Below are 20,397 nucleotides of genomic sequence, written 5' to 3' on the forward strand. Positions count from 1 at the left end.
TAACTTACTATTTTTTACTCTTCCATCTTGGCAGACTCTGGCTGCTGTGCTGAGAACTGATGGGGTAGGCCTAGAGCAGAGGTGGGAGAGCAGGTAGGAGCTGAGCAGGCAACATCTCAGTGGTCCTGGCTCCCTGGGGGGCTCGCTCCAGGATGGCCTGAGAGGAGGGCAGGCCCAGGCTTCTGCGGGAGGCTGGAGGGACTCTCACCTGACCTGCCCCACCCTGTGGCTCCCATCCACCACCAGAGGCATTTGTCCCCAACAGGAGACTTTGGGACACCTCTCAAAGGGCTGTGGGCAGCATTGTGGGGCCTCACAAGTGGCCCTGTTCCTGGGCACACCCCAACTACTTAGGGAGCTGGACCCAACCCAAGGACGAGGGCAACCCCAGGAGCAGAGGTCAGCTTCACTGTTCCAGCCAAGATCTCATGGCAGCGGCCCAGATATGGGCCACCCCTGGCCTCTGCGTCAGAAAGTACCTTCTGTTTCCAGTTAGCAGGCGCACGTGTGCTGCCGCCTGGAGGGTCAGGGAGGACCAATTACATTGCTTCTCCTGCTCCAAGTTTCAGAGGCTTCCGAGGAACAAATTCAGGAGTAGTTGCCATGGGAGAGAGATTCTGAGACCTAGGCTGGGGTAGGGGGTGTTGGCTCCCGAGAGCATGAGCAGGGCTCCCATTGCAACGTTGGGCATGGCAACATGTCTTTGGGGTGGCTCTGGCTGGGGTCAGAGTTTGAGGGGCTCTGTGCGGAGGTGGGATGGGCACCATCGAAGCTTCTAAGGGAGCTGAATGATTCTAGAGAGAACTTCCAGGTCAAGGCAAGGCCCCAGGCTGACTCTAGCCAGGGAGGCCAGTTGAGCAGGGCATCTGCAGGGAACGTGTGGCCTCAGCCAGGCCGCAGACCAAGAGAACATGGGCTGGATGCACATGGGCCCCCGGTGCTGGGGCGCCCACGGCCTCAAAGTCAGTCTGGACTCCAGAGTTGAGCCCAGGTGCCCCGCTGAGCAGGGTGGCGATGGACGAGAGCTAATGTCAGCACCTGTGGCTGACTGGAACTGCTCAGCATAGGCCCCAGCTCCTGCAGGCCAGGCCTCTGCCCACTGGGTACCCACAAAAGATGCCAGAGTCTCACTTTCAGTAGCACACGCTTTGCCTGCAGGAAAGCATCGCTTCCTCTCCTGCTGGGGTTCCTCAGCCCAGTGTCCCATTTCTCGCAGGTGGCAGGAGAGAGACTGGGTGAGCGCAGGGGTTCCTGCCACAAGCAGCGCTCCAGGCAGATGGGGCTCTAGGTGGCCGCACCTAAAGCGAAAACACTCCCTGGCCTTGCTCTATGAACAGGTTCTTGGGAGAGTCTTTCCACAAGGGCAGCTCCTAGCAGCAGGAGGGGCTGGCACAGAACGCTTCCCAGTGGCTTTGCTGCAGGCTCTCTGGGCTGGCTCCAGCCTCAACGGTCGTGGGGGCCCTGCATCCTGAAGCTTCTAGAGAGATACTTCCCCAAAGTGGCCAAGCGAGTGTGCAGTGGTGCCAGAGCAGCCTGGCTGTGGCGGCTGGAGCCTGCCAGGCAAGGGGATGAGGCCCTTTGCCAGGACAGCAATGCTCACAGGAAGTGGCCCGATGCCCCAGGGCCATCCCCGACCTGCCACTGCTGCCCTAGTGCATGTGGCTGCCTCCTCAGCAGCCTGGGTGAGGTGGGGCAGGGTGGAGTGGGGGTGCCTGGTGGGGAGAGAATCCCTGGGGAGAGTCTGGTCCCCCTTAAATGGCCACACACCAATTACAGCTGGAGCCATCAGGGGCACATCTTGAGCAAATCATTTAGGGAGATGAGGTTAATGACAGGGAGCAGGGGCAATAGGACCAGTGTGACTCACCACGTTCTCACTTGCTTAGCGGGCTGGGTTTCCGGGATCCTGGGCAATCACAAACACCCACCCCCAAGCCTGTGCTGGCCCTAGTGGTGGTCTCAGTGACAGCAAAAGAGGTAGCCTTGGAGTGCTTGCCTCCTGGGTGCGGAGGGGCCCAACTCCCTACTTACCACTGGGGACATGGTGATTAAGGGAGGGCCACGGGATCACGAGGGGGCAACTCTGGCCACCTAGAATTTCAGAGCCAGCAGGACTCTGGGACCACAAACCCCTCCATCCCCACTGACACATGGGGTCAAGTTCCAGGGAAGGGGCCTGACCTGCCAGAAGTTCCCCCAGGCCGGTGGCGGGTGACATTAACAGTAGTCACACATTGACCACACTCACTCTGTGCCAGTCACTGTACTGTGTGCCCGACGAGGCAAGTACCTTCTTACAGAGGCCCCTGAAGGTCACGGAACTAGTAGGCAACAGAGCCAGGGTTTGGACCTGGGTAATGGATGAGGGCCCCGACCCCACTGCTCTGCCCTCGCCCCACAGAGCCCCGTCACCACGAAGTCACGGAGCCGTGGCAAGCACATCTCAGGACGGAAGTCCGACCACTGTGCTTGGGTTGCTGCAGCAGACCAGCTTGTGCCACCCGAGTCTCTGGAAAAGTGGGTGGCTGGGTGGCCACAGGCCTGTGGGGACTCGGGGGTGAGAAGCAGGAGGGCTTGCCACGGGCTGGGTGGGACTCACAGGCTTCTTCCTGGGAGCTGCCTGGCCTGGTCATCGAGGACACCGTCAGCTTCTCCAGTGCCAGGTTCATCCCTGGAACCCTGAGAATTCGGCAGTGGGTGGGCGGGGGATTGCAATTTAAATCACAGACATCTATTCTTTTATTTCACGTTGGAAAAATTAGGGCATGAAGGGGTGGGGGGTGGGAGTTTGGGAATTGCTGCTGAGACGCACTTCCTTACAAAAAAAATGCTAACCTAACCTCATCTTCCTAACAAAAAAGAGAGAGATGCCTGCAATTTGGTTTTCTGGGAGCTCAGTTACCAAAATCCAAAATTAGGAGAGATGACGGCAGAACCGAGGCATTTGCATTTCCAGAAGGGCTGCTTTTGTGCTTGGCAGCAAGAGTAGGGGATCAGCAACAGCCCCAGCCAGAGGGGAGCCATCGGGTAGGGCTGGCAGGGAGTGTCATTTGGGGAGACACCACAAGAAAGGCCCTGTCACGTGGCCCCCAACCTCACCAAGCCACCTCAAGCCCACCCAGGCCCCACACCTCCCCCTGCTTGTGAGGGCTCCCCACACCCAGTCCTGCCCCCACCGTCCCAGACAGCCTGGTGTCCAGCTCAGGGTCCTCAGCATCTTCAGGAACTGAGGCGAGGGGACAGTGGCCCCAGTAGTCATAGCTCTCTAGGACCTCCTATATTCCCCCACCCCAGGAGCAACCTGGGACCCTGGATTCTGACTCAGAACAGTGAGGTCCCAGGTCGGGGCTCACATGAGCAAGAAAAGGAACTCTTTTGGGAAGAACCTAGGCTGCAAATGAGAGCCTTCGCCCCCCCATAGCTCTGCCCTGGACGTGGTGATTCGCTTCCACCGCAGGCTTAGGGAAGGCAGGTCTCTGTGCTGTTTCAAAGACAAGCACAGCGCCAAGAACCGCATTCCCCCCAAATTCCATGTCTGGCTGGTGGCTCCACAGAGGGAGGTCTGTGGGTGTGAGCGCGTGGGAACCACCTCAGGAAGGCCCGCCTGGGCCACTCTAGCAAAGCCCTCCCACACAGCCCGTGGGGCCGCGTGAGCATGGGCCTGTCCAAGCGTGGCCGTGGCTCTGGCCTGCCTCTGTCTGGGGAACCCATGTTGGGTTGGGTCCAGCAGTGAAGTCCCGGGGCTATCCCAGGACACGCCAACATCATGCTACAGGAAAAAGTGCGTGGTGCGGGGGTTGAGTACCCCTCCTGTTTGCATCTGATAACCGGTGGAGCTTCCACTGACAATAAACCACCAGGGACACATACCACACCACTGCCCTCAGACCAGCAGACCAGTTCCCTCAAATCTACATGTCCTCCTGCTGAGAAAGGTAGATTTCAGACATCCCAAACTTGACAGTGGGGTAAACTGAAGACAGGGATGATGGCAACCCCAGTCTGGCCTGTAAGCAAAGGCTGCTGTACAACACCTTAGAGACCCTGCTCATGTCCTGCTGCCCCAGCAAGGGGCCACCATCTGTTTTTGGAGATGACCATGCCCTGGGCTGGCTGCTCAAGTCATCAGAGTCCCAATACCTGGTAGGTCCAAGACCAGGTCTGGAAACCATAACAGACGGTCTAGGGCTGGTCAGTGGCAAGAACACTGGCATGGGAGGGGGCTCACAAGGTTAGCCCCACCAGCTGCATCCGCTCTGAGCAGGCTAATCTGTGGCTACCCAGACACTCCTTAAAAGCCTCTGGGGCCCAGGCACAGTGGCTCTCCTCTATAATCCCAGCACTTTGGGAGGCCAAGATGGGAGGATCACTTAAGGCCAAGAGTTCAAGACCAGGCTGGACAACATAGCAAGATCCCATCTCTACAAAAAATAAAAAAAATTAGCTGGGCACAGCAGCATGTGCCTATAGTCCCAGCTAGCTACTCAGGAAGCTGCGGCAGGATTGCTTGAGCCTAGGAGTTTGAGGCTGCAGTGAGCTATGATGGCACCACCGTACTCCAGCCTGTGTGACAAATTGAGACCCTATCTCTAAAAAAAGGACAAACCTCCAGGGATAAGGAGCTTACTACCCCTAAAGGCAGCTGAGAGCCCTATCTGCCAGTCTGAACCAGCAAGGTGTGGTACAGCACTACCCTGTAACCACCTGGAACAATGGGTACCATCACCACTTCACAAAATAAGAACCTGAGGTGCAGAGAGGTTAGGTCACAATGTTGGGGTCACACAGCTGGCAACAGGGAGAGCCTCAGGACCGACTCTGGACTTTAGCTCTCTCCTGACCCAGCGCAGGCTGGGGGAGGCAGCTTCCCCATTCTTGTTGTTCATCAGAACTCGACATAGCTGCCCCTTGTCAGTCTAAGCACTTAGGCATTCAGGCTCTGCTCCTACCCGGAAGCCACAGAGGCTGGGAACCCATTAACCTTGTGGTATTGACAGCTCCTGGGAAGATCTAACACCATCCCGAACCCCTCAGGGCAGGGCAAGTGTTAAGACCCCTCCCCCCAGCTTGCTGAGCCCCAAGAAGCCAAGGACTAAAGGCGTGGGCAACACACAGACATATGGAAAACACGGCTTCCGCAGCACAGATGCAAAGGAGCCCACGGAACCCTCGTGAGCAAACGGAAACACGGGTGCGGAGGCCTCTGAGTCCCACAGGAGCAGCCGCTGGGGCAGCCAGAGGGAGGTGGGTGGTGTGTGGGGCTCTGGCTACCCCCGTTCCCCCAACACCCTTAACAGCGGCAAACAAGGGTGTCCTGGCCTCAGAGGTGATCCTGGCAGGGGCCCTCCTAAGCCACCATTTTCATTCTCCCTTTGTGAGCCCTGGGGATAGAACTGATTAAGTCCCACCCAGGACAAGCCATTCCTGCAACAAGTGCAATAAAGTCAGTTTTAATTTTCAGTTCCTTTGCCCTCCTTCATGCAGGGAGGAGGCCCCAGTGAACATGTGTGGATCAAAAACCAAGGCCATCGCAAAGTCACCACCCACTCCAGAGGGCTTGTTCCTGGACAGGCCTGACTCGGATGGACCCACTTTGGGCCTCTGGTCAGATTTAGAGAAAATTCCTGGCTCATCCAACCAACAAGTAGTCAATTCCTAAGCCGTGGCAGGGGTGAGAGAAGTCAGTCACGTGTCCGAATGGCAAAGTGAGTGAAAAGCAAGGCATCTTGGGACCACTTCCTTCAGAGCGGGAGCTATAATCTTAGGACTCCGAGGTAGCAAACGTTTTCAAGTGGCTCCTGTACATTAAGTGAAACGCGGTCCTGGCAGTCGGGCCTTAAGCATCCTTTCTGCGTGGCCCTGTCCGCTGGGTATGTCTGGCTGCTGGGGGAGCCACCCGGTGCCAACAGCAGAGTGCAGGGCGGAACTGCATAATCCTCGGGCTCCGGTACGGATGTGATTCCCACAAAGTTGAATCCCCTTTATTTATATGCCCAAGTCCCACAGTACAAATCTCTGGCCTGCCACCCCCCCCCAATCGACCAAGCTCCTGATTCTTGCTCCCCCGATCATGGTGTCGTTCTCTGCATGATTAGCTGCTGGTTCTCCAGACACTGCTTCAGCTTGTCTTCTGTCAGCGTCAGCCGCTGCTCCAGGATCGAGACTGTCTGCAAAACACATGGTCAGGCTCAGAGGATGGAGGGGCCCCTGGGCTGCCCTACCGTCATCCTTGGCCAGTCCCCACTCGGCTGCCTCAGCCCACCGCCCAAATGTCAGGTGCCAGCACTTCCTGCCCAGGGGTTCTGCCTGGCCCTTCATTCCTGGTGGCTGCTGGACAGCCCGTGCCTTCATGTCCACTCCTCCCGGCTCTGTATGGTTGATCTCTGATGTTTGTGGGCAGGGGAGGAAGCGAGGGAAAGCAGACAGCAGGTCCCCAGCCCTTGGTCATTTCCCAAGACAACCAAGGGGTCAGGAATTCCCAGCCCTGGTGGTCTGGCATTTAGACTGGAGTCTTGCAGCAAACCCAGCTTCCTCGTTTGGGCCAGGCTCTGTGCATAAACAGCTGGAGACCATCAACCATCTCCATTCCGGAGGTAAGAAAATCGCACCAGCAAATGAAGGCACTCCACACCTGGAAGTGCCTCCTATGCTGGCAGGGGACAAAGGCTGGGAGGTGAGTCACCTGAGCCCAGGGTCTCTGCCTGTCCAAGTCCAGTGAGGACTACCTTAGGATGTGCCATCTAGGGGTTAGGCCTGGGGCAATCATAGGCAAATGACAACACAACTCTGAGCCCGTTTCCTCATCTGTGAGTGGGAAGGACAACACCAAGATCATAGCATAGGTAAAACTCAGCGTGTCCAGCACTTGTTCAGCTCGGCCCACATGGGCCACTGTGACCATGCTTGTCAGGTTGCCTTCTCCGGGCTGAGCCCTGGCTCCCTGGTCTCTCTTCCACACCCAGCATGACGGCTCTCCTGTGGACCTTGCCACCTGGCCTGCCAAATGCCCCCAGCTGCTGGTGCTGCTTATGTTTCAGGGGCCAGTCTCAGACAGGGCTCCCAGACAGGCTGCAAAAACCTGCCCACCTCCTCTGGCTTTGGACCGAGGGGCAGTGGTGTCTGGGAGCCCACTGCTCCCCACAGAGGCGCTGGCTCACACTGGCCGTGACGGCTCTGCCCATCACGTCACCTCCCTCATTGAGGGAATGCCAGGCCCACACCAGCCACCGGACGAGTCCACTGTGAATCCGGCAGGCTGGATTCCTGCACTCTGTGGCCTACAGGCTTCAGAAGGATCAGATTAATTTCACCTGTGGACTTTCCCAAGCGGTTTTGCCCTTTCCCCAGGGCTGCATGAAGGCTCTGGGCCTTGGCCCAGTGGAAAGGAAACTTTCCTTTCATACGTTTAATAAAACATTGAAACATTTTGGGAGGGAGTTTCCCCTCTAAGGCTGCTATAAATTCTCACAGCATCCCGCACGGATGTCAGCTGCCACGGAGGGTGCTCCGCCTGGTGGCTGGCCCCTTCAAATGAGCTGGCGGGGCTGTGAGGACTCTGAACCCTGGATCACAGGACAGAGCCTGGCAAAACTGCTGCCCATGGAACATGAACTGCACCCTGAGAGGCTGAGCTGAGAGAGATTATCACAGCCCCCCTGTGCTGGCCAGCCAGCCAGGGAGGGGGTCTGCATCTCGTAAAAGTGGCGGCGGAAACAGCCCCCGGCTGGCCTGGGGCAGCATTCCTGGAAGTTTCCACTGGCTGCTGTGAAACTCACACAGAGCCAAAATCATTCTTCATCCAGACTTTTTCCGACGGCCCTGAACTCAAGGCCACAGTGGGAGAGCTGAGCCTGCTGCTCTTCCTCTTTTCTGCCTTTATTTCTTACAAAACTTGTCACAGGAACCAACTTTCTAAACGTGGACATAGTGCGCCCAGAAAACTGGGTGATGTGTTGGGCCAGTTCCACGGAGGGCCCGTACTGGCAGGGATGTGTCCATCACACCTGTGGATATTAAATTCTCTGAACAGAGAAGCATCACCTATTTCCCAACCAGCCCCTGCATGAAGGGTGCCGGCCCAGCTGGGGGCCCTTCCTTTCCGAGCTTTGAGGGGGCATGTTATAGACAAACAGGCTTTTAAAAAGTCCACCGCCCCTCAATCCTGCACCTCCCCGCTCCCTGCCACTCTCCAGCTTCTCCCCTGCCTAACCAAGCCTGGGAAGACACATGTCATCTCTGTGTTTGGTCTCTGCTTCCCCTGTCCCTTCTGCCCCCAAGCCTACTCTGCCAAGGGGCCAGGTGGTGACCACCATCATCAGGTATAAGTCCACCAGGCACTCCCCAGACACTTTTGATCCCGCCAACCCCCTGTGAGCTGCAAGAGGGCTGGGGAGAAGAGGATGCTTTTTGGATTTCTGTACACTAGAATGCTGTCTGGCATTCTCTGCTCCATGTATTTTTGTTAATAATCCTATTCCAGTAAAGCATGGGGTCTCATTTTCACAGAAAATGGTTATCCTTCATGATAACATGAAACCTGAAAATCCCATCCTCAAATTCTGCTGATGTGCCTTCCTTCTACAAGGGAAAGGGCTCCCCCAGTTAGGGCCCCCCTTAGGGGCGTCCAAATGGGAAAGGTCAGACACACTCAGGGCTGGTGGTGCAGACAGGCAGGAAGGCTGGCAGCCACCTGCAGCGAGTCTGCCCAGGCCATAGGCAGCCAGGCCAGGCCACCACAGTGCAACTGTGCTTTCCCCGGCTGCGCTGGGTCCTGTGGGAGGAGAAGAGAGCACCTGGGACAGCACGTGGGGCATGTGTGTCTTTGCATCCCTGGCAAAGACTGGTTTGGGGCCGCATCATGTGGCCTTGTTTGTAGTATGTGTGACCTTTTCCTGTCAGATCAGAGCAACAAAGGGTGAGTACATCCCCACAGCAGTGTCAAGAGCACAGCAGGGCTCAGTAAATACATGCTGCCTCGGTGTCCAGAGGCCGGGACCGTTCCCCGCCCCCGCTGCCCACTGCCACGTGCAGCGGAGCCGGGGCCATGCCGGAGACCCATCCCCCAGCAGGCCCAGTCACGCAGGCTGCTTGCTACTTGACTTGTCTCGTGCTTGTCCGCCTGGGAATTCTCCTCCTGCCACACAGTGCCTGACTGTCTGGAGACAAGGCCACACCTGCCCTGGAGGGAGAGGAGAAGCGCTTTACAGGCAAACCCCTCTGCGGTCTTGACTTTCTTTTATTCAAGGGCAAATGAGAACTGACCTTCCAAGCACCCTGTGACCCACACTGCCTCCTGCCTTTGTCTGTACAGAGGACCAGAGGTCAGAGGTCTGGTCCCAGCCCCTCAGAAAGTCCCCCAGGAGGTGCAGGCTGGGTCAGGTGTCAGCTGTCAAGGAGGAAAACTGCCCTGGCTGACACAGGTCTCCACGGGCCTCTGACTTTTGGGCAGGGTAAAGGGAAACTGAAGAAAGGGCTGGGGAGCCCAGGACTCTGGCTTCTGGGTAGGCCTGTCTGGGCAAGGTGGCCAGGGAAGATGGCCCATCTCCCAGAACTCCTTCACTCTGAGGTCCAAACTCTTCCATAGTGAGGCTCCTCTGTCTGTTGACCTTGGAGGAACCAGGAAGCTCATTCCCCTTCCCTGGCCCCTAAGCCATCCTGGCAGCTGAGTACTAAGTCCTCTCTGTAATCAGGGGGTGGAGACCAGAGTTGAGGGAGACTAGCGGGAGGTCCCAGGACCGGGCTCTGGACGGTCATTCTAATGATTCCTGACACCCTCAGCTCCCCAGGCTTCCTTTGGCAGCCGATGTTCACAGAGCACACATGTTGTGCCAAGCATGCTTCAACAACCCTTCAGGGTAGGAGCTTTTACCATCTCCATTTTTCAGATAAGGAAACTGAGACACAGTAATATTAAGCAACTTGTGTAAAGTCACACAGCATACAAATGACAAACCTGGGGTGTAAGCCCTGGTGGCCTGGCTTCAGAGTGCGCGCTAAAGCATTTGGGTAGCGTGCATCTTGGCTTTGTCCCTGTTGTCAGGCATACCTGAGGAGGGGCCTGCTGGTCATGTGGCCCCAGGAGACCTGCTTGTCCCCTACCTCCCACTTCCAGCCCTGATGCCCAAACCTAAGCAGCCTAAGGAGAAATTTGCCCTCTCCAGTGAGGGCCCAACTCCTACCCTCCTTTAGGTCGCTTGGCCTGGCCACTCCAGACTGAATGAGCAGAAGCTCCCCACCTCCAGACCGAGGGGGGCCACATAGCCCCGAGGGCCACCCAGCACCCCCCTCACACCATCAGGCCACTCTCAGAGGCAGTTCCCAGGCCTCAGATGTCACCTCCCCCTGAAAAGCAGAGTCTTTTACCTGGCTAAACACTTAGGCTTGAAATTATCACAAAAGTTCTAAGAATAATTCACTTGAGCCATGAAAAGGCAATATTATGGGAACAAAAAGGACATACTGACAAGAACCTCTTAATACATACACAGTGAGAGACTACGCTAATACCTTCACTTTGGAAGGCTTCTTTCACTGGGGTGCTTGTGTCGCTGTACCATAAGTGATCAGCTCCAAACAGGCTGTGGGACTTGCCCAGGTCACCGCTAGGTGCCTCATCCCCCTTCAAAGACTGGCTCAACTTTAAACAAGCACCTCCCTCCCTAAATTGGAGCAACAGGAAGCCAAAATGAGGACCCCATACCTGGGTACTGTCACCCTCACCTGATACTGTTCCCCTCCCAAGCTCAGGACCCTCATGTTGGGGAGCCTGTTGGGATGTGGTCATCAGGGCTCCAGAAGTTTTATCTTCAAAGTCACAACTGTTAGAGGGTTACCTGGGATCTCATTTTTTAACCACCTCTTCCTACTCTGTTAAAAGCAATTTCCAGGAAACCATGGCCCTCATGGAAAGCCTCCATCTTCAAAACACTGTTTGCCATCGAATGCATTCTGTTGTTTCTCTAGACCAAGGGTTGGCAAGCTGCAGCCTGATGCCCATTTGCGTAAATAAGGTTTTACTGCCATGCCCACCGGTTTATGTGTTGTCTGTTGCTGCTTTCTGGCTACAACGGCAGGGCTGAGTAGCTGTGACAAAGTCTCTATGGCTCACAAAGCCTAGAATATTGACTGTTTAAGGAAAAGTTTGCTGACCCCTACCCTAGACTCTCTTAACTCACTCAAATCCTTACTGAACACCTCCGCATGCTGGCCCAAGGTGACGATGGTACAGACAGACTCAGCTGGGCCCACAAGGTGCACACTGGTTCAAGGACACAAATGCAGGCCAGTGGGCCATGCCGGGAAGAATGCAGGGGTCGGGCCTGGTCAGAGCCAGAGGAAGTGGCACTGAGGAGGTTAGGAGCGAGCAGAGGCTGGGGAGGAGTTCATCCGGCCGGAGGGGCAGGAAAGGCGTGAGGGCCAAAGGAAGAGTGTACGAGGGCCCTGAAATAGGAGGGAAGGTAAGGGGCAGGAGGGCTGGACCAAAGGAGCTCGTGTGCTGATGAGGACAGCAGGCCTCGGAGAAGGCAAGAAAAGGGGCTGGGCCCAGTAGGCCATAACAGGCAGCTCCATCTTTACTCTCAGAGCAGCAGGGGGGTCCTGGTGGGGGTCCTAGGTTAAGGGATTTGAGACCCCTCTGGCTGCTACATGGGGATGATCTAGGGAGTGACTGGGTGGCTGTGGGAGGGTAAGGTGGAGGCAAGAGATGAGAGGGCACGATGGTGGCGCCAGCTGGTTGGGGCGGGGGTGGGGGCTAGGGAGGAAAGTGCACAAAACCAGAGATATACACAAAGAATGAACCAACACCACCTGGTGGTGAGTCAGACAGGGGATCCAAGGGAGGAGGAGACATTCCCTGAGGCTGAGGACACAGGCCGAGGACTTGGCCCTGTAGGAGAGGCAGAAGATGGGCTCCAGATGGGTCAGGCTGAGCGTGACACCCCCCAGAGAGAGGACCAGGCAGGCAAGGGTGGTCTGCCAGCAGCAGAGTTGTTTTGTATTTTTGAGACTCCTACTGCTGAGATCCTCACTATGGGGCAGCCAGGGAGCCTGGGGGACGGGAGGGTGGGCAAGAGGGCAGTGAATCCACGAGGCCCTGGATGCCGGGGATGAGCATCCCGGCTGGCAAGAGAGGGCCTGTGGGCTCAGGATGATGTCAGCGATGCCACTAACACCCCCCGGAAAGCAGCCTAGCTCCTCAGTGACGAGGGAGGGACGGCCCAACCCGGGTGACCCAAACTGGGTTGGGCCATGATGCGGTGCTGGAGACCAAAAGCAAGAGCATGGTGAGAGGCCAGCTTGGGCTGGCTCTCCGTAGCTGGACGGTGGGTCTAGGAGCTCAGGCCAAGAGGCGGGGTTTCCTGCATGACTCACCGCCTGTACTCTCCAAGGAAAATCTTCCCAGGAGATGCCAAACAATGACATTCTATTTGAATCCTAATTTTCCTGCTCAGGGGAGAGAAGACATTGTGATCTGTCTCCTATTGGGGCAACATTAACAGGGTGAGTGCCTCTCCTCTCACTCACAGTTCAAGACGTGTAAGACGTTTTATGTAACACCCTAAAGGGCCTTCTGAGCATGGTATAAAAAGAACTGATTTTAAAGTGACAGGCTTTTATTTTTAGTCCCCTAAAGATTGTAGTGATGCCCAAAGAAGTTGCACCAAAATGCCAATCCTCAGAGACATGTCTGGCACCTGGGCCCCCAGCTCCAAGCGGAAAAGGAACACAACGCTGGGGACATTCTGACAGCCGCCCCTACTCTGCATCTCACCACCTCAAATGCCTCTTTCTCTACCAGCAGCAAGTTATCAGGTGTCTGCTGAAGGCCTGCCGTGGGCCCCACGGGGCTCTGGGAGCTGAGCAGTTGAGACCAGCTCCCACATTGTCCTCCATGCCCAAACTGGCCGGTCCAGGTGTCCCGCATGCGACAGGGCCTGGCATTATGTATCTTCATTCAGCCTCTGACATGGCTGAGAGGAGAGCCTCAGCTCCTTTGAGGTGTGCGACTCAGGCACTTGGAAGAGGCCAAAGGGGGTTTTGCAGGGCCTCTGTACTGAGTCCGCCACTGGTGAGGAGCACGGGCAGCGTGACACCCCCATGGGCTCTGCAGAGGTCCAGGAAGAGTGCTTCTCTGGGCACAGACAGAGCGGGGGGAGCCCAGTGCTCCCAGAGAGGGTGAGAGCCCCGGCGAGGCGGCGAGGAAGGCAGGCACGACTCACCCAGCTGCCCCTAACGCCACATGGAGCAATGCACAGTCCTCATGCCCACGTTCTCCCTCCCACTAGAGCCACACCTGGCGCTCTCCTTGGGCTGTGCGGCCTTTCCTTTGTCCCTCCTTTCTCCTGCTCACCACCTACTCCCCAGACTCCCTGCTTTCTCCTGGTCTGACCTCCCCTTCTTTCAGCCCCACAGGCCTCTTTTTCTCCCTGGCCTGGTTTCCTCTTGAGGTGGGTTGTCCTGGATTTTTCTCTCAGCTCTCTTAGTTCTCATTTCTGTTTTCTCCTAAGGCCTCTCTTTCACCCCCTTCTCACTTTGTGTTTGGGGCGAAGGCAGAGACAACTAGAGCAGTGTGTGTGTCTGGCCCACAGGGACTCAGCTCCGAGGGCAGCCCAGGCTCCTGCTATAGCTCTCTCACCTGCTCTGGGGCTGATGCAGGGCCACCAGACCTGGGAAGGAGAGCCTAACTCTGAGGAAGGCCTCTGTCAGGAAAGAACACAAGATGGGCCAATGCAAGTGCTGTCCAAGTAGAAGGCACAGCATGCACAAAGGCCCTGAGGCACACTCTTGGAACTGCCAGGTGGCCAGTGTGGTTGGCCTTGAGTGGTTGAGCAGGGAAGAGAGATATGGTGGCCACAAAGGAATGGATCCCAGGGCCCTCAGCCCGAAAGGAAAGGGAATGGGGAAGCCTCCACTCCCTGTACTGTCTTACTAGGCTCACCGGGCTGAGCAGGGACAGCCAGGAAGGAGGGTGCACCCTCATGTCTGTGGCCAGTTTGTAGAGTGCTGGTTCCAGAATGAACTCTGGGAGAAGAGGCTTGGCCCATGAATTGACCAAAGCCACCTGGTCCTACAAGTGGTAAAACAGAAGGGAGTGGACTGGCACTTCAGAACATAGACCAAGGGTGCACCATGAGGGCCAGGTCCCGTCCAGTAGCTGCTCCTCCTCCCAGAGCCACTGTTGTCACCACCTTTGCTGAAGGCCACCCTCAAGCACCCATGTGCCAACGTGGCAGGGAAGCTAAAGCCATGACTTCTCCAAAACCCTGGGGGCTACGGGACTCCCACGGGCCCTCACCACCCTCCTCGGGGGCATCCGACATCATTCACTCTACACATTTGTCAGGAACCCACCATGGGCGGCAAACAAGACCCTGGCTCTTCAGGGCTTCCAGGCACTGATGCGGCCTCAGCACCAGTCCTGTCTTGGCTAATGGCAAAGCTGCTCCACTACTCCTGACAGCAAATGACATTTTAGAGGGAGGAAAGAACAACGGTGATCAGTCAGCCACTTTATCTGCATTTGTCAGATATTTGGATAGATCCTTAAAAATACTTCCATGTGTGCAGACCTCACTCAGGCTTCCCTACTTGACCCCCAACTCCCCCCAGCCCTGGGGCAGACCTTCTTCCCAGCAGCCCCCTGTTCACTTCCCCATGAGCCAGGGCACTTCCCCATGTCTGTGTCCTGCTCTAAGTAGAGCCCTAGGCGGTGCCCAGGCCTTCTGTGGTGAATGGCACTGGTTTCTACAGTGGAGCTTCCCTCCTGGGGCTCCTCTATGAGCTGGAAGATAGGTGGTGCGGAGATGGACAGGGTGGCTGGGCCGCATGGAAGGACGGAGGCAGAAAGCCGACGTCTAGCCAAGTGTCTCACCAAGCGCTGTGCCTGGCCTGAGGGTACAGAGGTGAGGGGAGCTAGAACGGCCCTGGCTGGCAGTCTAGTAGAGAGGCCAGGAGACCTGGACATCAGTGTCCGATGGGACAAGACAGGGAGCCACATACATACACTGAGAGAAAGGAGAGGCAGGACCTGGGGGAAGCGTGGGAGAGGGTGCTAGGATCAAGGGCACAGCAGGGCCAGGCTATCCCAGGCCCCTCTGGCTGCTATGTTGGGCTGGCTGGGGCACCATCGGCAGGGCAGTCATGTCAGGGCTCTGCTGAGAGCAGTGTTCTTGCCAGACTCAGGCAGGCCACCCCTGCCTGGGCTGGGCTCCTTCTGCACGAGGTCTCCCAACATCCCGTCAGGGCTGGAGGCCCAAGGGGCTCCCCTCGGCACTCGGGTTCACTTCCGGCCTGCTCCTCTCAATCCCCATCCCCACACCTTGGCTTCCTGGCTGCTCCCCTTGCTCTGCTCCTGGGTCACCCTTCACCCCCTGCCCTCCTTACATATCCATATCCCTTTCCTACCCAAGAGCTCAGGAATAAAGGCCAGACCCCGTGGCGTGGCATTCATGTGACCATCCAGGCCCTTTGCCACCTGTCAGTACTGTCCCCTCCATGTCCCCCTACCCGGGGCCTGCTCCAGCTCTTCTCCCCCAGAGAGCCTCCTTGCCCCAGCCCCAGTGCTCCAGCGCCTGCCTTCCTCCCCTCCCAGCATGGTATGGCTGCAGCATGGGTGTGGGGCCTTGGAAAATGCCGTCAGATTGATGCCCAGTGGGGAACCTTTGTCTTGTGTGGTTAAGAACACAGGCTCCTCAGCTGTACAGCCTGAGTTCCAATGTGAACTTGACCACTAATTTACTGAGTGGCCTTAGATAAGTTATGTGACTCAGGGCTTTAGTTTCTTTGTCTGTCAAATGCAACTCTCATGGAGCCATTGCAATATTCATATTAACAGCTAATACGTATGTAACACTTGCTCTGTGTCAGGCCGGGCACAAGGGTGTGCCCTGGGCAACATGACTCCCCCAGCCATTGCCCTGGCTGAGCTCTGGGATGCTGGGGGAGCCCTGGGCATAGATACAGCTCGATGAGGGCCCCAAAGATGTGGTCAGGTTTGGGAGGTTCTTGGCTGCGGATGCCTGTGGTAGTCTGGCTGCCTCTTAAAGTTCTCCTGTGATGAAAAGTTCCTTTTAATCATTTCCCAGATCGTGGTTGATTTGGGCTCCCCGAGGAGGTCTCCTTGGTGGGACTGGGGCTCTCTAGCCCCCTCCCTGCCAACATAGGAGCCTTGATTACTGCAGGGTATGGGGGGGTCCCAGCTACCCTGGGTTTCAGGGAGAGGACGCAGTCACCCAGTCACACTACCGGGGACACTTGTGCCAGTGGGGGAAAGTCCTGGGTCTGGCCATTGGCTAAATACCCCTGATCTCAACTGTGCTGCACAGAACGTCTAACTTTCCTTTGGTTTCATTTCAAAGATGGAAAATGTGGAATTAATCTCCCCTGTAGCATGGTTTTGACTTCACTCAGATTCTAAAGATCTAAAACAGATGCAATAAAAGGGGAATCTCTTTGCTGTGGGGTCTTGTGAGCTATCAAAACAAAGTGGGGCTGCTGGGCTCCCGCCACCCACCCCCGCTCTGCTTTGTCTCCTGCCAGCTCCAGCTTTGTCTCTTGGTGTGTGTCTGTGCGTGTGCATGTGCGTGTGTGCTCACACATGTGCATGCATACAGGGCCCTGCCTTGCTGATGGTGTCCCGGCCGCCTGCTGCCACCCATCAAGGGTGGCTGGGGGGCCAGAGGGGCCAGCACAGCACTCTGGGGACAGAGGCTGCCGTTCTGAGCCCAGCCCTTCCCACCACCCAAGCCTCTACTTCCTGGCCCCAGCCACTGCCCAGCATCTAACGGTTTGTGGTTTAGGACCCTTCTGGTCAGAGGGTATCAACGCTGGCCCTAAGCAGCCTGCTGCCGTCAGTCAGTCTGAATGCCAGCACCGTGAGGACAGGGGTTTCTGTTTGTTCTCGTTCACTACTGTCTTCCTGCTCCCAGACAGCACCTGGCACACAGTAGGTGTTATCTGAGTACTAGATGGACAAATGCCCAGCCCTGAGTGCTGTGAGAATGCACAGAACACACGTCTTACACCTGTCAGCCCAAGTCTCCAAGGCCAAAGGGCAGCCGTATCTGGGGACAAGCCTGCCTAGCTGGAGAGGAACACTCACCCTAGCTTGGGCCTTGAACCTGGGGGATTTAAAAGAATGAGGGGGCAGGGAGAGGAGGGTGGGCAGACAGGAGGGGCCAGCCCCCACCAGCTGGTCTTGGGAGAGAGGAAGCCTTCTGGCTTCATCAGGCAGCAGGGATGGGAATTAAGGAAACAGCCTGGTTTTTTCCCTTCCCACCCTAGTCCTGGTCTAACAGTGACTAAGAGCTCGAGGCCTGAGCTTCAGAGGGGAAGGAGACCAGATTCCCTCTCACGCTGATGTCCGACATGCTAATGTGCCCAGGATCACACACAGCTGATCCACACAAAAAAATGAAATTTCTAAAGAAATTCCTCCCAATCTCTCTAGGCTCAGAAACTGTCTTTTTAACCACTCCCCTTAATCCCACAGACGGCTGCAAACAACACAGAATGAGCTTTTGGTCCCTTGAGCCCACAGGTCCATGTTTCTGTTTCACATTATCTCAGGAATATAGGATTTCTCTGTCGTTTCTGCGTCCCCCAGCCCCCACCTCTACTGAGGATCAGCTCTCTTCAGCAAGTACAAGAGACACTATTCTCTATCAGTGGATTAGCCACCAGATTAAAGAAACTTGGCTGATTTACCTTCCTCAAGGCTTTGCAGCAACTCCTTTTAAATGAACACAGCCTTTTCCACATCACTGCTTCCTCCGAAAGGAGAAACTATAAAAAGCATGTCCACTTACCACCATTCATAAAACTGCTTCCGGGACCCACGGGGCACCGCTCACACCAGAAAGGAGGACAACTGAGCCACAACCCAACGACACTGGCCTGTGTTCAAGCATATCTCTTTGCCAGCCATGTGCAGGCCACCAGAGAAGCCATGCGTCTGACAGGGACAGGCCCCAGGGTGAAAGATGCCAGTCACGCTCGCCCACAGGCTCTGCTGCACTCTGACTCCAGGGTGAGCCCCGACAGGGCTGAGCATGGGGTCTGGACCTTGGCCTTGCCCCTTTCTGCATTCCATTTCTTCAGAGGCTGGCTTTTCCACATCCAAATAAAGTAGCTAATTTACCAACACCCGATGAACACAACCGTCCTGAGCTGGAGGGACTGCTTGGTAGCTCGTTGGAGGCCGGAAACCTCAGCACGGGCTGGCAAGTCAGGCTGCAGCTCAGCAGGACCACCTTAGGGAGGCACAGGCCGCCAGGGACTGAGTTTCATAGGCCTCCCCCTCTCCTGCCAAGCACCCACGGAGCCGCAGTGGGGAAATCTGGCCTCTCAGCCAGTTTTCTGGAGCCACCAGCTGGGCCCACATCAGAATGGGGGCACAGAGTTGCTTCCCAAATGCTATGTCCTGCTAAAGTCAAGGCTCCTCTCTGTGTTCTCTCTTCCCCTGCCATGGCTACTGTGGACATGACGAGGGTCTGTACCCACGGAACAGGCTTGGATCAGGGCCTCTACAGAGCGAGTGGAGGGAAGTAGCAGGCTGACTGCAGCCTTTTCTGGCCCTGCTGTGGTGGCACTTCATTTGGGAGAGCACCAAGTAGCCTCAGGGCCAACCGTAATCAACCAGGCTGTGGCTTGGTTAATCACGAGCTACACAGGCCCCTTTGGGGCTGCCTGTCCTAATACTCACAGGCCCCCTTTTTCAGGTCTGCGCTTGATCCTTCCTTGAAGGGCCCTCGGGTCTCCAGAGGAGCAAGAGCAAATCATCTGGAGTCCCCTTCTTCCCTGCGCTCAGAGTGAGCACAAGTCAGCGTGAATGCGATGTCCCTGAATGGGCCTCACTCCCTCTCCCAGCTTCTGTTCTCCACCATCATCACCCCCACCCCCTTTTCCCGGCCCTCTCCCCACCTCCAGGCCTGCTCAGAGCCTCACAGAAGAAATCTCATATGACTGACCGTGAACATTCCCAGGCCCAGAGGTAACCACAGCCATTGCTGAGCCCATCTGGCAGGCAGGGGCCTTCAATCTGCAGCTTCTTTGGAGAGCGGGTGCTTTTTGCCACAACCGCAGACAGGATAGAAGATGGAAAACCAAAGTTTTCTGCCAGACCCCCAAGGGAGTTGCCATCCAGCCGCACTGCAATAACAAACACGAGCTTGCCCCGTTTTTGAGTACTGCTAGCAGGCTGCATGCTTCGAGGGGAGGCCAGGCACTGGCCCTGACTTGGGACTTGGGGAAGACACAGCCTCCCCCATCCCTCCACATTTGCAAAGCCAGAGGAGCCTATGGGTAAAGTGCCAAGAAGAGCAACAGGGCTGGGGAGGGGCCAGAGGCCCAGATGGATAAATATTTTTTACCAGTCCCTCTGCAACTGGCTAGGGACAGCCACCAAGTGTGTCCCTGGCACAGACTAGACAGTGTCTTGAGTCCCTTGTTCCCCAGGAAGTGGTCTCTTAACAGAGGGAAAACAAGTCTCTTGTCTCCAAACCTCCAGGGGCAGAAGCTCAGTTTGTCCTGAACTTGACTTTGGCTGAAAGGGCAGACCCTGAATGTCCACAAAGAGGAGAATGGCTAAGGCCACTCTGGACCAAGCAGGTGAGGTGGCTAGATGTGCTGATGCAGAGAGAGGTCCATCTGTGTAGAAACAGCCACCCTTACACAGCGCAGCCTGTGAGCGGGAGCAGTGGCAGGAGGGCTACACATGCCCTGCAAACAGGGATCACTGTTGGATGTGCTGCGGGACTTTTACTCTAGACTTTCCCAACAAATGCCGTCTGGGCACACCTGGCCCAGGACTGACCCCCAGGGAAAATGGCATAACTACTTTAAAATCTGGAGTCTATTTCCACAAACAACAGCTGGCCTTCCCGGGAAAGAAGGATAGACACCAAGACCCCCTGAGTGTGGTTCGGCAGGTCAGGCCACGTCAGGGCCCAGAATTCCCACCTTCCCCACCAGCGTGGAACTAGATGCCTCACCCGAGCAGCCCATCAAACAGGGAACTGCCAGGACCATGGTGTGGGGGCGGGAGGGTGGGGGTATGTGTGTGTGTTTTAAGGTATCTAGAAGGAAATGGGCCATTCTCTCTTAACTCCCCAAAGCAAACAGGCAAAAATCCTTGGCCTTGTTGAGTTAGGTCAGCAGAGTTGAATGACCTGGACGTTTAACAAATTCAAATGCCAGAGACCCAAACCAGCAGGGCTGGTGGGCCTGCTCCCCGCCTGCTCCCCACTGCATACATTTTCAAGTCCCGGAGCCCAGAAGCCTCCATGAGTCACAGGCTGTGGCCAGCCTGAAGCACTGGGTGCCATAAAAAAACAGTTGGAGTAGGAATTTCATGGCTTGGTATTTTTAAAAAGCAGCAAGACATGAAACTGGAGTCAAAAA

General features: G+C 56.3%; 1 protein-coding gene across 4 annotated transcripts in view; it reads right to left on the reverse strand.

Annotated features, from left to right (window-relative positions):
• Window positions 1-5,408: 5,408 nt before the first annotated feature.
• The window catches only part of POC1A (POC1 centriolar protein A), a 72,488-nt gene continuing 57,499 nt past the window's right edge, over window positions 5,409-20,397 (reverse strand). For all 4 annotated transcript variants that reach the window (XM_069473691.1, XM_069473689.1, XM_069473690.1 and 1 more), the window contains one exon: window positions 5,409-6,167. In XM_069473691.1, coding sequence (XP_069329792.1) covers window positions 6,069-6,167 — 99 coding nt within the window. In that variant the 3' untranslated portion in view covers window positions 5,409-6,068. The remainder of the gene's footprint in view (window positions 6,168-20,397) is intronic.

This window comes from Eulemur rufifrons, chromosome 7, assembly GCF_041146395.1.
Source record: "Eulemur rufifrons isolate Redbay chromosome 7, OSU_ERuf_1, whole genome shotgun sequence".
NCBI lineage: Eukaryota > Metazoa > Chordata > Mammalia > Primates > Lemuridae > Eulemur > Eulemur rufifrons.